General features: G+C 60.8%; 1 protein-coding gene across 1 annotated transcript; it reads left to right on the top strand.

Annotated features, from left to right (window-relative positions):
- Positions 1-5,786: 5,786 nt before the first annotated feature.
- MARCKSL1 (MARCKS like 1) lies at positions 5,787-8,264 on the top strand. The gene is made up of 2 exons (XM_071576703.1): positions 5,787-5,918; positions 6,890-8,264. Exons 1-2 carry the CDS (start codon positions 5,856-5,858, stop codon positions 7,454-7,456), a joined length of 630 nt encoding a protein of 209 aa, XP_071432804.1. The 5' UTR covers positions 5,787-5,855; the 3' UTR covers positions 7,457-8,264.
- The last annotated feature ends 2,541 nt before the right edge of the window (positions 8,265-10,805 follow it).

Below are 10,805 nucleotides of genomic sequence, written 5' to 3' on the forward strand. Positions count from 1 at the left end.
GGCCCAAGAGCAGAAGGATGTGGAGCTGCTGGAGGAGTTCAGGGGATGCCATGGAGGTGCTCCAGGGCTGGATCCCTCTGCTCTGGAGCCAGGCTGGGGGAGCTGGGGTGGTCATCTGGAGCAGAGAAGGCTCCAGGGAGACCTGAGAGTCCTTTCCAGTCAGTGCCTGAAGGGGCTCCAGGAGGGCTGGAGAGGGACTGGGGACAAGGCATGGAGGGACAGGACACAGGGAATGACTTCCCACGGCCAGAGGGCAGGGATGGGTGGGATATTGGGAAGGAATCCTGGCTCAGTGAGCACTGCCCCAAACTCCCCTCCCACCCGGCCGCCCCCGCCGTGGCGTGCGGGGACGTTCCCGTCGCACCTCCGCAGGAAACGGGGTGGGAAAAGCTCCTCTTGGACTGAGCATCGCTTTTGTTTCCTTTATAAACTTCCCTTTTCAGGAGGAAGGAGGCTCTGAAACCTTCCCCAGCTCAGCCCTGGCAGGGGGACCCTGCCCAGGCCAGGGAACAGCGCCCGGTGTGGTGCCACCCTCTGTCCTCCCACCGCTGCATCCACCTGGATCCCGCATCCCATTTTCTCCCTGCACAGCCCTGGCAGCTGCTCTGCCCCTGCAATGCCCCCCACCTGCCCTGCCCCTGCAATGCCCCCCACCTGCCCCTGAAGTGCCCCCCACCTGCCCCTGCAATGCCCCCCACCTGCCCCTGTAGTGCCCCCCACCTGCCCTGCCCCTGCAATGCCCCCCACCTGCCCCTGCAGTGCCCCCCACCTGCCCCTGTAGTGCCCCCCACCTGCCCTGCCCCTGCAATGCCCCCCACCTGCCCCTGCAGTGCCCCCCCTGCCCCTGCAGTGCCCCCCACCTGCCCTGCCCCTGCAGTGGCCCCCTGCCCCTGCAGTGCCCCCCACCTGCCCTGCCCCTGCAGTGCCCCCCCTGCCCCTGCAGTGCCCCCCACCTGCCCTGCCCCTGCAGTGGCCCCCTGCCCCTGCAGTGCCCCCCCTGCCCCTGCAGTGCCCCCCACCTGCCCTGCCCGGGGTCAGTGAGACCTTTACCAGCCCCGAGGCCGGGATAGGGCCGATAAGGTGCGTGGGATGAGTGGGATTCCTGAGCCAGGGCTTTGTGGTGAGTTCCTGCCCTTCCAGGAGGAGCCAGGAGGCATCAACAGGCTGGGAAAGGTGGGGTGGGGATTCCCTGTAGGGGGTTGATCCCCACTGTGCCAAAACTCCCCATAAACTGTCTGTGGAGAGGCATCTGGGACCCCTCACCCCCCACCACCATCCCCATCGTCACCCTGGGGCAGAGCAAGGCTGGGGCTTGGCTTTGATGGCAAATATTCCAGCCCAAGGCTCAGAAGAAGGGCAGGTGGTCTCCAAGGTATGGAGGAGGCTGCTCTCCCTTCCCTCCTCAACTCCCAACACTCAACCTCTCCCCCAGCAGGGATGGGGTGGGAAAGGCCCAGGGGTGGGAGAGCAGGGCTGACCCTGCAGGGTGGGATGCAGGAGGATGTTTCTGGAGGGAAAAGCAAGCCCAGAAATAGCAAGTGCAGCGGCAGAAGGCTCTGGTTGCCATGGGATCTTCACAGCCCAAACTGACGGGGCTCTGGCAGATACAAGAACAGGCCCTTTCATGTGTTTCTATGGGAAGTCAGTGCCTCTCTGCAGCCTCCCGGGCTGGAGCCTTTCCCAGGGCAGGAGGGATTTGGGGACACTGGTTGTGGTGACAGGGAGAGCCCTGGTAAAGTCCCTGGAGACCCTTGCTGGGCTCCAGGAAGGTTCTTCCTGGTCCTGATGTCAGAGGGTCACTTGTCAGTGACTCCACAGGCAGGTTTGACACTTCCCAACTTCTGCTTAGGAAGAGGATGGACATTCCCAGCTCTTCCTTGTCCCCCTCAGGAATCTCCTGCCATGGAGCTCAGCAGATTTTCCTCCTGCAGCCGAGGAAGCTCAGCCTTGCTGGGCACCTGCAACCCCCCAGTCCCTCCATCCTCTGGATCCTCCTGGAATGTGCATCATCCTGGGGACCAGGCAGTGCCCACGTCCTGGGAAAACCAAACAACAGGCAGGGCTGGTGGATGTGACAGCACAGGCAGCCCCCAGACCCTCAGTGCAGCTCCTGGTGTAGCCAAAGGCCATTCCCAAAGGCCTTTCCCAAGGGCTGTTCCCCAGGGATGTTCCCCAGGGATGTTCCCAAGGGCTGTTCCCCAGGGCTGTTCCCAAGGGCTGTTCCCCAGGGATGTTCCCCAGGGATGTTCCCAAGGGCTGTTCCCAAGGGCTGTTCCCCAGGGCTGTTCCCCAGGGCTGTTCCCAAAGGCTGTTCCCCAGGGATGTTCCCCAGGGCTGTTCCCAAGGGCTGTTCCCCAGGGATGTTCCCCAGGGATGTTCCCAAGGGCTGTTCCCCAGGGCTGTTCCCAAGGGCTGTTCCCAAGGGCTGTTCCCCAGGGCTGTTCCCAAGGGCTGTTCCCAAGGGCTGTTCCCCAGGGATGTTCCCCAGGGCTGTTCCCAAGGGCTGTTCCCCAGGGATGTTCCCCAGGGATGTTCCCGAGCTGTCACTGCTGTGGTGGCAGAAGCCACGACCACCCAGCCCAGCCAAACACTCTCCCTGCTGGAATTCTCTCTCTGGAGAGATCTAATTAGTTAATTCCTTTGCTATTTATGAATCAATATGGAAATCCCTCTGCTTCATTCCCAGCGCTGTTGTTGCCCTCCTGGGTCCCCCTAACTCTTAAAATCCTCCAGCAGATGATTTGGGGACACGAATAAATAATTGCCTTAATTCTTCGTTAAGGGCTGGGGGGATGTGGGGGGTGGCAGGGGCAGGACAGGGGGCTGGGCTGGTCCCTCCTGTCCTCCTCCAGCCCCGCGGAGCTCCCGGCTCTGCCCCGCAGCCTCCCGGCGCTTAACACCCAATAAATTAATAATCAGCCGCAGTTTAAGTAGGTCTGGAAAGTGGAAAACAACATCCGCAAAGATCCGGCGTCCCCCGGCCCCGCAGGCAGGAGCAGCAGAGATTTGTCTGCCTGTCCATCTGCCAGAGGAGCAGACAGACCGTAATCTGTCCGTCTGTCTGTCTGAGCGGCCCTTCCCGGGCAGCCCAAGCCAGCGGAGCCCGCGATGGAACCGGAGCATCCCCTGCCCCGCTCCTGCTCCTGCCCCGGGGGATGGAGGAGCCTGACAGGACCCACCGCGGGGCTGCTGCTGGTCACTGGTTTGCACTGGGAGGGTTGGGCTGGTGTCTGGTTTGTGCTGGAATTCGCCCCCGTTTGTGTCCCCCACCCGCTCTCCCGGTGTCACCAACACCCCCAGCCACACAGGGAGCAGGAAAACACCTTTTCCCAGGTTGGAGCTGGAATAACCGGCCCTGGGTCTGCCCAGGGCCGCCCACAATGCCCCCAGGTCCTGCAGGGCCACCCCGGCAGTGCGGGAAGGACAGACGTGCCCTGGAAGAGCTCGGGAATCCGCGGGGAATGTGGCTATTTATAAGCACAGCAGCGCCGCAGAAAAGGGTTTGCAAGGCAAGCCTGGAGCGGCAGGGATGGGAATTCCTCGGGCAGGAAAAGCGCTGGGAAACATTCCCAAGGAGATCCTTGAAGAGGGAGGGGGGCTGTGGTTGTCCCCCACTCCCAGCTCTGCATCCTGACCTGCCCAGCCATGCTGGACTTTGCCCTTTGCACAACTGGGATGGAGCTGGGATGGAGCTGGGATGGAGCTGGGATGGAACTGGGATGGAGCTGGGATAGAACTGGGATGGAGCTGGGATGGAACTGGGATGGAGCTGGGATGGAGCTGGGATAGAACTGGGATGGAGCTGGGATGGAGCTGGGATGGAACTGGGATGGAGCTGTGATGGAGCTGGGATGGAGCTGGGATGGAACTGGGATGGAGCTGGGATGGAGCTGGGATGGAGCTGGGATGGAGCTGGGATGGAGCTGGGATGGAACTGGGATGGAGCTGGGATGGAGCTGGGATGGAACTGGGATGGAACTGGAAGGGGGGCAGGGAGGGGAGGCGGAAAGGGCTTTGTCCCCTCCAGCAAAAACAGGGAAGAGACCTCAGTTCTACAAGGGGGGGGCTGAGCTGAGGGACCCCAGCCCTGAGTCCCAGCCCCATAAATCCCCTTGGATCCACCCATGGGATGGGATGGGATGGGATGGGATGGGATGGGATGGGATGGGGTGGGATGGGATGGGATGGGATGGGATGGGATGGGATGGGATGGGGTGGGATGGGATGGGATGGGATGGGGTGGAATGGGACAGCAACATGAGGCCTCTTTGCCTTCCTGCAGAGAAGAGCCAGGACAAAACAACCCTCAGCAGAGACTGTAAACCACTCCCAGAAGGTGGGAAGAGAAGTGTGGGGCCGGCATGGATACTGCCCACTGCCAAATGGCTGCTGGGACAGAGGGAAGGGCTCACCTGCCACGGCTCTGCCAGGTTTTGCTCCCTGGCAGGAAAGGGCTGGGGACACCAGGCTGGAGCCACACTCAGGAACAAGCACTGGGAGACAGATCCTGTTCACTGACTAATTCCACACTCCCCCTTGGACTGTTTGCCTTGACAGCCTCGCTGGAACTCCCGTGTTTTCCAGCAGGGAACACCCTCCCCAGCTCTGGGCCACTCAGCCTGGCTGCTGCTCCCGGCAGCCATCCAAGGCCTTCATCAACTGGCACCCAAAAGTCAATCAGGAAGATGCTGCCTGTTTTAATTAACAGCAATTTCGCTCCAGTGGGGGTGAGATGATGTGCTGGAGGGAGGGAGCCCAGAGACAAAACATGACCTTGTTGGCGGAATGTGCACAGCAGGACATTGTTTTCCCCTCGGAGACTTGGCCTTGATCCTGCCAGGGCTCTGTGGCACAGCTGGGTGCTGGGCACGGGGCTGGGGGGGCAGCAGGGTGCTGAGTGCCTGGAACGTTCCGAGAGCTCAGGGCTCAGGGCATGGCACTTGGGAGTGTGACCCAGAGAAGCTGCCCAGGGAATGGGAGAGTCCTGGACTGGCACTTTGGGGTTTGGGAGCCCCCAGTGAAATCCAGCTGTGCCAGGGGAGCCCCCAGGAGTGGAACCCCCAGTGAAATCCAGCTGTGCCAGGGGAGCCCCCAGGAGTGGAACCCCCAGTGAAATCCAGCTGTGCCTGGTGCCAGGGGAGCCCCCAGTGAGATCCAGCTGTGCCAGAGGAGCCCCCAGGAGTGGAACCCCCAGTGAAATCCAGCTGTGCCCAGCTGTGCCATGGGAGCCCCTGGGAATGAATCCCCCACTGGCACTGCTGGACCCCTGGCAGAGCAGGGACACTGCAGGGCCCCCTGCCAGAATTGGCGTCCACTTGAGTTTAGTCCCATTTTCTTTTCTCCTGAGCTCTCCTGTTCCGGGAAGGCAGAAGGAGGAGCACCCAGAGGGCACAGACCTCCCTGTCTGTGTGCCAGGGTGCTCAGGAAGGCGCGGAGTGGGGTGGCACTGGGGGCACAACCTGCCCTGGAGGTGATGGGGAAGGGACAAGTGGCACCGCTGGACCCTCCCAGGGTGGCTGGGGCGTGATGGGCGACACCCCCGGGATGGTGGGGCTGGGATGGGCACCCCCCAGGGCAGAGGAGACTGGGGGCACCTCCCGCCTCTTCCTCTCACCCCACCGGGGCCGCCCCGACCCCCGGGGGTCGCACAGGAGGGGAGGGGACTGTGTGGCCGCCGGAACCCCCCGCCCGGTGCCGGCGGGGCGGTGGCTCCAGCGCGGTCCCCCCGCCCCCGGGGCGGGCTCGGCCCCGTCCCGCCCCCGCCCCGCTCCTTATCAGCGGCGGGCGGGGGGCTCGCCCCACTCCCGCCCAGCGCAGCCGCCGCGGCGGGGCCGCCACTCCCGACGTGCCGCACCATGGGCAGCCAGGGCTCCAAGGCGGCGGGCGGCGACCCCGACACCGCCAAGGCCAACGGGCAGGTGGGTCCGGGGGGCTCCGGGAGCGCCGCGTCCCGTCGGGGCGGGCGGGAGCGCGGACAAAGGCGGGGCGGGCGGCGCGGCGGGGAGGGGGCGGCGGGGCCGGGGGGGGTTCCTGTGCCCACGGAGGGGGCTCTCCCTGCCAGGCGGGCAGCGGGCGATGCGGCAGCGCCCGCACCGCGCCCCTGGTTCCCCCCGGCACCGGGCGGGTCCCGCCGCCGCCGCGCCCCGCAACGGGAGTGGAGCGCGGGCGCCGCCCGGTGGCAGCGCCGTGGCCCCCCCCCATCGCGGATGTGCCCCCCGTGCCACCCTTCCCCAGGCCCCCTGCACCCCCTTTTCCCCGGTGGGCGCCCCGCTGTGCCCGCTGTCCTTATTTCCACCGGCTGCAAATCCCCGTTCTCCCAGCGGGGCACCCCCCGCGCCCCCACCCCGGTGCGCTCCTGTTCGTCGTCTGGGTGCCCATCCATGCCCCGTATCCCCGTTTCCACCGACTGAACTCCCCCTTTTTCCTGTCTGGGTGCCCATCCATGCCCCGTATCCCCGTTTCCACCGACTGAACCCCCCCTGTTTCCTGTCTGGGTGCCCATCCATGCCCCGTATCCCCGTTTCCACCGACTGAACTCCCCCTTTTTCCTGTCTGGGTGCCCATCCATGCCCCGTATCCCCGTTTCCACCGACAGAACCCCCCCTTTTTCCTGTCTGGGTGCCCAACCATGTCCCGTATCTCCGTTTCCACCGATTGAACTCCCCCTTTTTCCCGTCTCGGTGCCCCCGCCTTGCCCGGTGCGCCCCTTTTTACCCCCACTGGGCACCCCCCAGTACCCCCCTCACCCCATTTCCCCGCCTGGGGTGCCCCCTCTGTGCCCGATGTGCCCCTTCCCACGGTTTGGCAGCGCCCGGTGCCCCCGGGGGTGCCCCCCGTTTTGGGGGTCGGGGTGGGGGTCCCGGCGGTGCTGACGCTGCTCCCCCCGCAGGAGAACGGCCACGTGCTCTACAACGGGGACATGACGCCCAAGGCGGGGGGCGAGGCGACCCCCCAGAACGGGACGGGCTCGGCTGACCCCGCCAAGGAGGAGAACGAGGGCGAGCCGGGCGGGGGGGACACCATCGAAGCCGCCCCCGCCGCCGACGGCGCCGACCCCAAAGCCGAGGAGGGCGCGGCCCCCAAGGACGCCCCCAAGAAGAAGAAGAAGTTCTCGTTCAAGAAATCCTTCAAGCTGAGCGGCATCTCCTTTCGGAAGGGCAAGAAGGACGCCGGGGACTCCTCGGGCTCGTCCCCCACGGAGGAGCAGGGCCCGGGCGAGCAGAGCCCCGCGGGGGGGGCGCAGCCCTCGGCGCCCCCCGAGGAGGGCCCGGAGGAGCGGGGGGGCCCCGGGGAGGGCAGCGAGGGGGGCCCCGACCCCCGCGGGCAGGACGGGGCGGCCGGAGGGAGCGAGCAGGAGGAGCAGCCGGGGGAGAGCCACGGGGACACAGCCAAAGGCGAGGAGGAGCCGTCGAAAGCCGAGCCCTCGGCGAGCCCCGCCGAGCAGAAGGAGGAGTAAGAACGGCCCGGGCACGGTCGGTCCCGAGGGACACTCGCCCCGCCCCGGCCACCCCGCAACGCCACGGACTGGCCCGCACTGCCCACCCCGCCCGGACTGACCCCACGCCCACCCCCCACACGCCCCCCGAGGTGTTTCTCGCCCTCCCCGTCCCCGGTAGAGAAGCTGGTTTGGATTCCACGGCCACCACTCGGAGTAGTTTTACCTGAATCCTTGGAAAACTGGAGGAAGATTATCCCGGACATCCCTGGAGTTTTACAGTTGGGGAGGAAACAGCTCCGGATCCCTCCAGGCTGTGCCCTCTCCCCTCCCTGCAGCTTTCCGAGCCCACTGACTGTTCGATGGATTTTTGTTTTGTTTTTTTTTCTTTATTTCTCAGTTTACATTCCTGGTTCTGACTTCATTTAAAGTATTTTGTGCTTTTTATAGAGATGGATGGTTTAAAAGCTAATCTGGTTAGTTTTTTATAATGTCTTATATTGGCTTAAAACCATAAAAGCTTGTAAGTCTGCTGTGTTTAATTCTGCTTCTAAGGGAGAACTTCCAGGGTGTGGGGTGGACAGAGGGGCCCTGCCAGCTGTATAATGTGAAGCAACGTTGTTTTTTCTCTGTAAATAATTTTTTTAATGGCCAAAACACTTGATTTGCAATTTTCTAACTTGTAAAAAAAAAAACAAAAAAAAAAAAGAAAGGGAAAAAAAAAAAAGAAAGGGAAAAAAAAAAAAGAAAACCAAACCACGAAACAAAAAAAGCTGTATGGGCTTTCTTGTAACATTTGAAAGGAATAAATGGTGACCCCTTCATGGGAGAGCTCGAGTCCTTCTTGTCCTGGATGCCAGGGAAGGGCCAGGGGAGATGCAGTTGCTTATTTAGTTCGACAGCTGCTGCATTTAATCACTGCTCACACTTAATTGACTTGCAGCAGATGTAGAGCCACAGCCACAAAGGACTTTCCCACACCAGGCCTGTCCCTGCCCTGGGTTGCTGCTCAACTGGCTGCTGGGTCCTGGTTTTGTAGAAATCCAACCCAGCTTTAACTGGGGGGGGAGGGAAAAAAATCCAGCATTTTTCTCACACTGAGGGTTACTGGGGGAAATTCCCATTTTAAGCCTGGATTCTTCCATTTAAATCATTTTTTTTCGTGGCTTTAGAGCAGGATTAGCTCCTCTCTGCTGAAAAGAGCACAAAAGCCTTGCAGTGGCAGCAAAGATTTCCTTAACAAAGGGACAATGAAGGCACAGTGGTGCCTCTGTCCCTTTGCTGTCACCTGCACGGGCAGGGAGGTGGCTTTTTCCCAGGGAAAGGTGGTTTTTTTCTCCTTCCCAAGGAAAGGTTTTTTTTTTTTTCCTTCCCAAGGAAAGGTGGGTTTTTTTTTTTCCTTCCCAAGGAAAGGTGGGTTTTTTTTTTCCTTCCCAAGGAAAGGTGGGTTTTTTTTTTTCCTTCCCAAGGAAAGGTGGGTTTTTTTTTTCCTTCCCAAGGAAAGGTGGTTTTTTTTTTCCTTCCCAAGGAAAGGTGGTTTTTTTTTTCCCCCCCAAGGAAAGGTGTTTTTTTTTTCTCCCCAGGGAAAGGTGTTTTGGTTTTTTTCCCCCCAAGGAAAGATGCTTTTTTTTTTCCCCAAGGAAAGGTGGATTTTTCCCAGGGAGGAAGGAGCACGGCCCTGGGAGCTGCCTCTCCATTTCAGGGCCTGCTCCCCAATTCCCACCTATCTCAGCTCCCCATTGCCATCTATCCTGGCTCCCCCCAATTCCCATCCCATCTCGGCTCCCCAATTCCCATCTCGGCTCCCCAATTCCCATCTATCTCAGCTTCCCCCCATTCCCGTCCCCGCTCCCCCATTCCCATTCCCGTCCCAGCTTTCCCCCCATTCCCATTCCCGTCCCAGCTTTCCCCCCATTCCCATTCCCGTCCCAGCTTTCCCCCCATTCCCATTCCCGTCCCAGCTTTCCCCCCATTCCCATTCCCGTCCCAGCTTTCCCCCCATTCCCATTCCCGTCCCAGCTTTCCCCCCATTCCCATTCCCGTCCCAGCTTTCCCCCCATTCCCATTCCCGTCCCAGCTTTCCCCCCATTCCCATTCCCGTCCCAGCTTTCCCCCCATTCCCATTCCCGTCCCAGCTTTCCCCCCATTCCCATTCCCGTCCCAGCTTTCCCCCCATTCCCATTCCCGTCCCAGCTTTCCCCCCATTCCCATTCCCCCCCATTCCCATTCCCGTCCCAGCTTTCCCCCCATTCCCATTCCCCCCCATTCCCATTCCCGTCCCAGCTTTCCCCCCATTCCCATCCCCGTCCCAGCTTTCCCCCCATTCCCATTCCCGTCCCAGCTTTCCCCCCATTCCCACCCCAGCTCCCCCTTCCACCTCCTCCCGCTGTTTTGGCTCCCCAAGCAGACGGAGAGGAGCAAATCCCGTTGTTTGCCCAACAGGCACCCCCTGGCAAGGGCAAGGACCAGCCAGGCTGCCCCAGGTAGGTGGAAACGCCCCCAAAATTCCCAGGTTTTATCAGCACATCCCTTGGGAAGCACCACCAGGGGAGCAGGGGGGTCACTCCCAGTGCCCAGGGGGGGCACAGAGGGGCACTCGGAGCCCCTCTGGAGGCCAAGCTGTGCCCCCTGAGCTGGCTCAGGGTCTGGCACTTGGTGGAGCCGCCGGAGCCGCAGCCTGGCAGCCATTTTAGGGATGCTGGAAAACCCCGGGAATGCCGCTGGATCGGGATGGGATTGGGATGGGGATGGGGATGGGGTGGGCTTTGTGCCAGCAGGGGCGGGTGGGACTGTGGGCTCTGCTCTCAGTGCCAGCTGTGCCCACACCAAGCTGATGGTTTTAACCATAAACCCACCAGATTTGGGTCCTGTGGCCATTTCAGGCCAATCAGCTGCACAATTAACCTGCTCCTAATTAGATTAAAGAGTCCCTGTTTGCTCCAACATCAGGAAAAACCACTTGAGTTCATGCAAGACATGAATTAAGATCAGCCCTTCCCATAATTTTTTTTATTCCTTTATTTTTGAGCATCACAAAGTGCTGCAACTCCAACCACAGACCCAGCGGGCACCAGGGATGGTGATGGAGGAAAATCCAGCTGGAATTTGGGACAAAAACATCCCCAGTGACCCCTGGTTGAAGTTGTGAGCAAATAGAACCCCCAAATTTGTGGTATTTGGAGAATTTGGTATTTGGAGAATTTCTGGGTTAATTTGTAAAATAGAAGGGAAAGGAAAAAGAATAAGAAAATGAAACATTTACAAATTAGACTAAAACAATTTTTCAGGGAAAAGGAAAAAAAGTAACAAAGTAAAAAGTGAGAAAATCAGATATTTACACATGAAACTTAATTTTTTTATGTGTCTTTCA

The sequence above is a fragment of the Pithys albifrons genome, chromosome 24 (assembly GCF_047495875.1).
Source record: "Pithys albifrons albifrons isolate INPA30051 chromosome 24, PitAlb_v1, whole genome shotgun sequence".
In the NCBI taxonomy this organism is placed as follows: domain Eukaryota; kingdom Metazoa; phylum Chordata; class Aves; order Passeriformes; family Thamnophilidae; genus Pithys; species Pithys albifrons.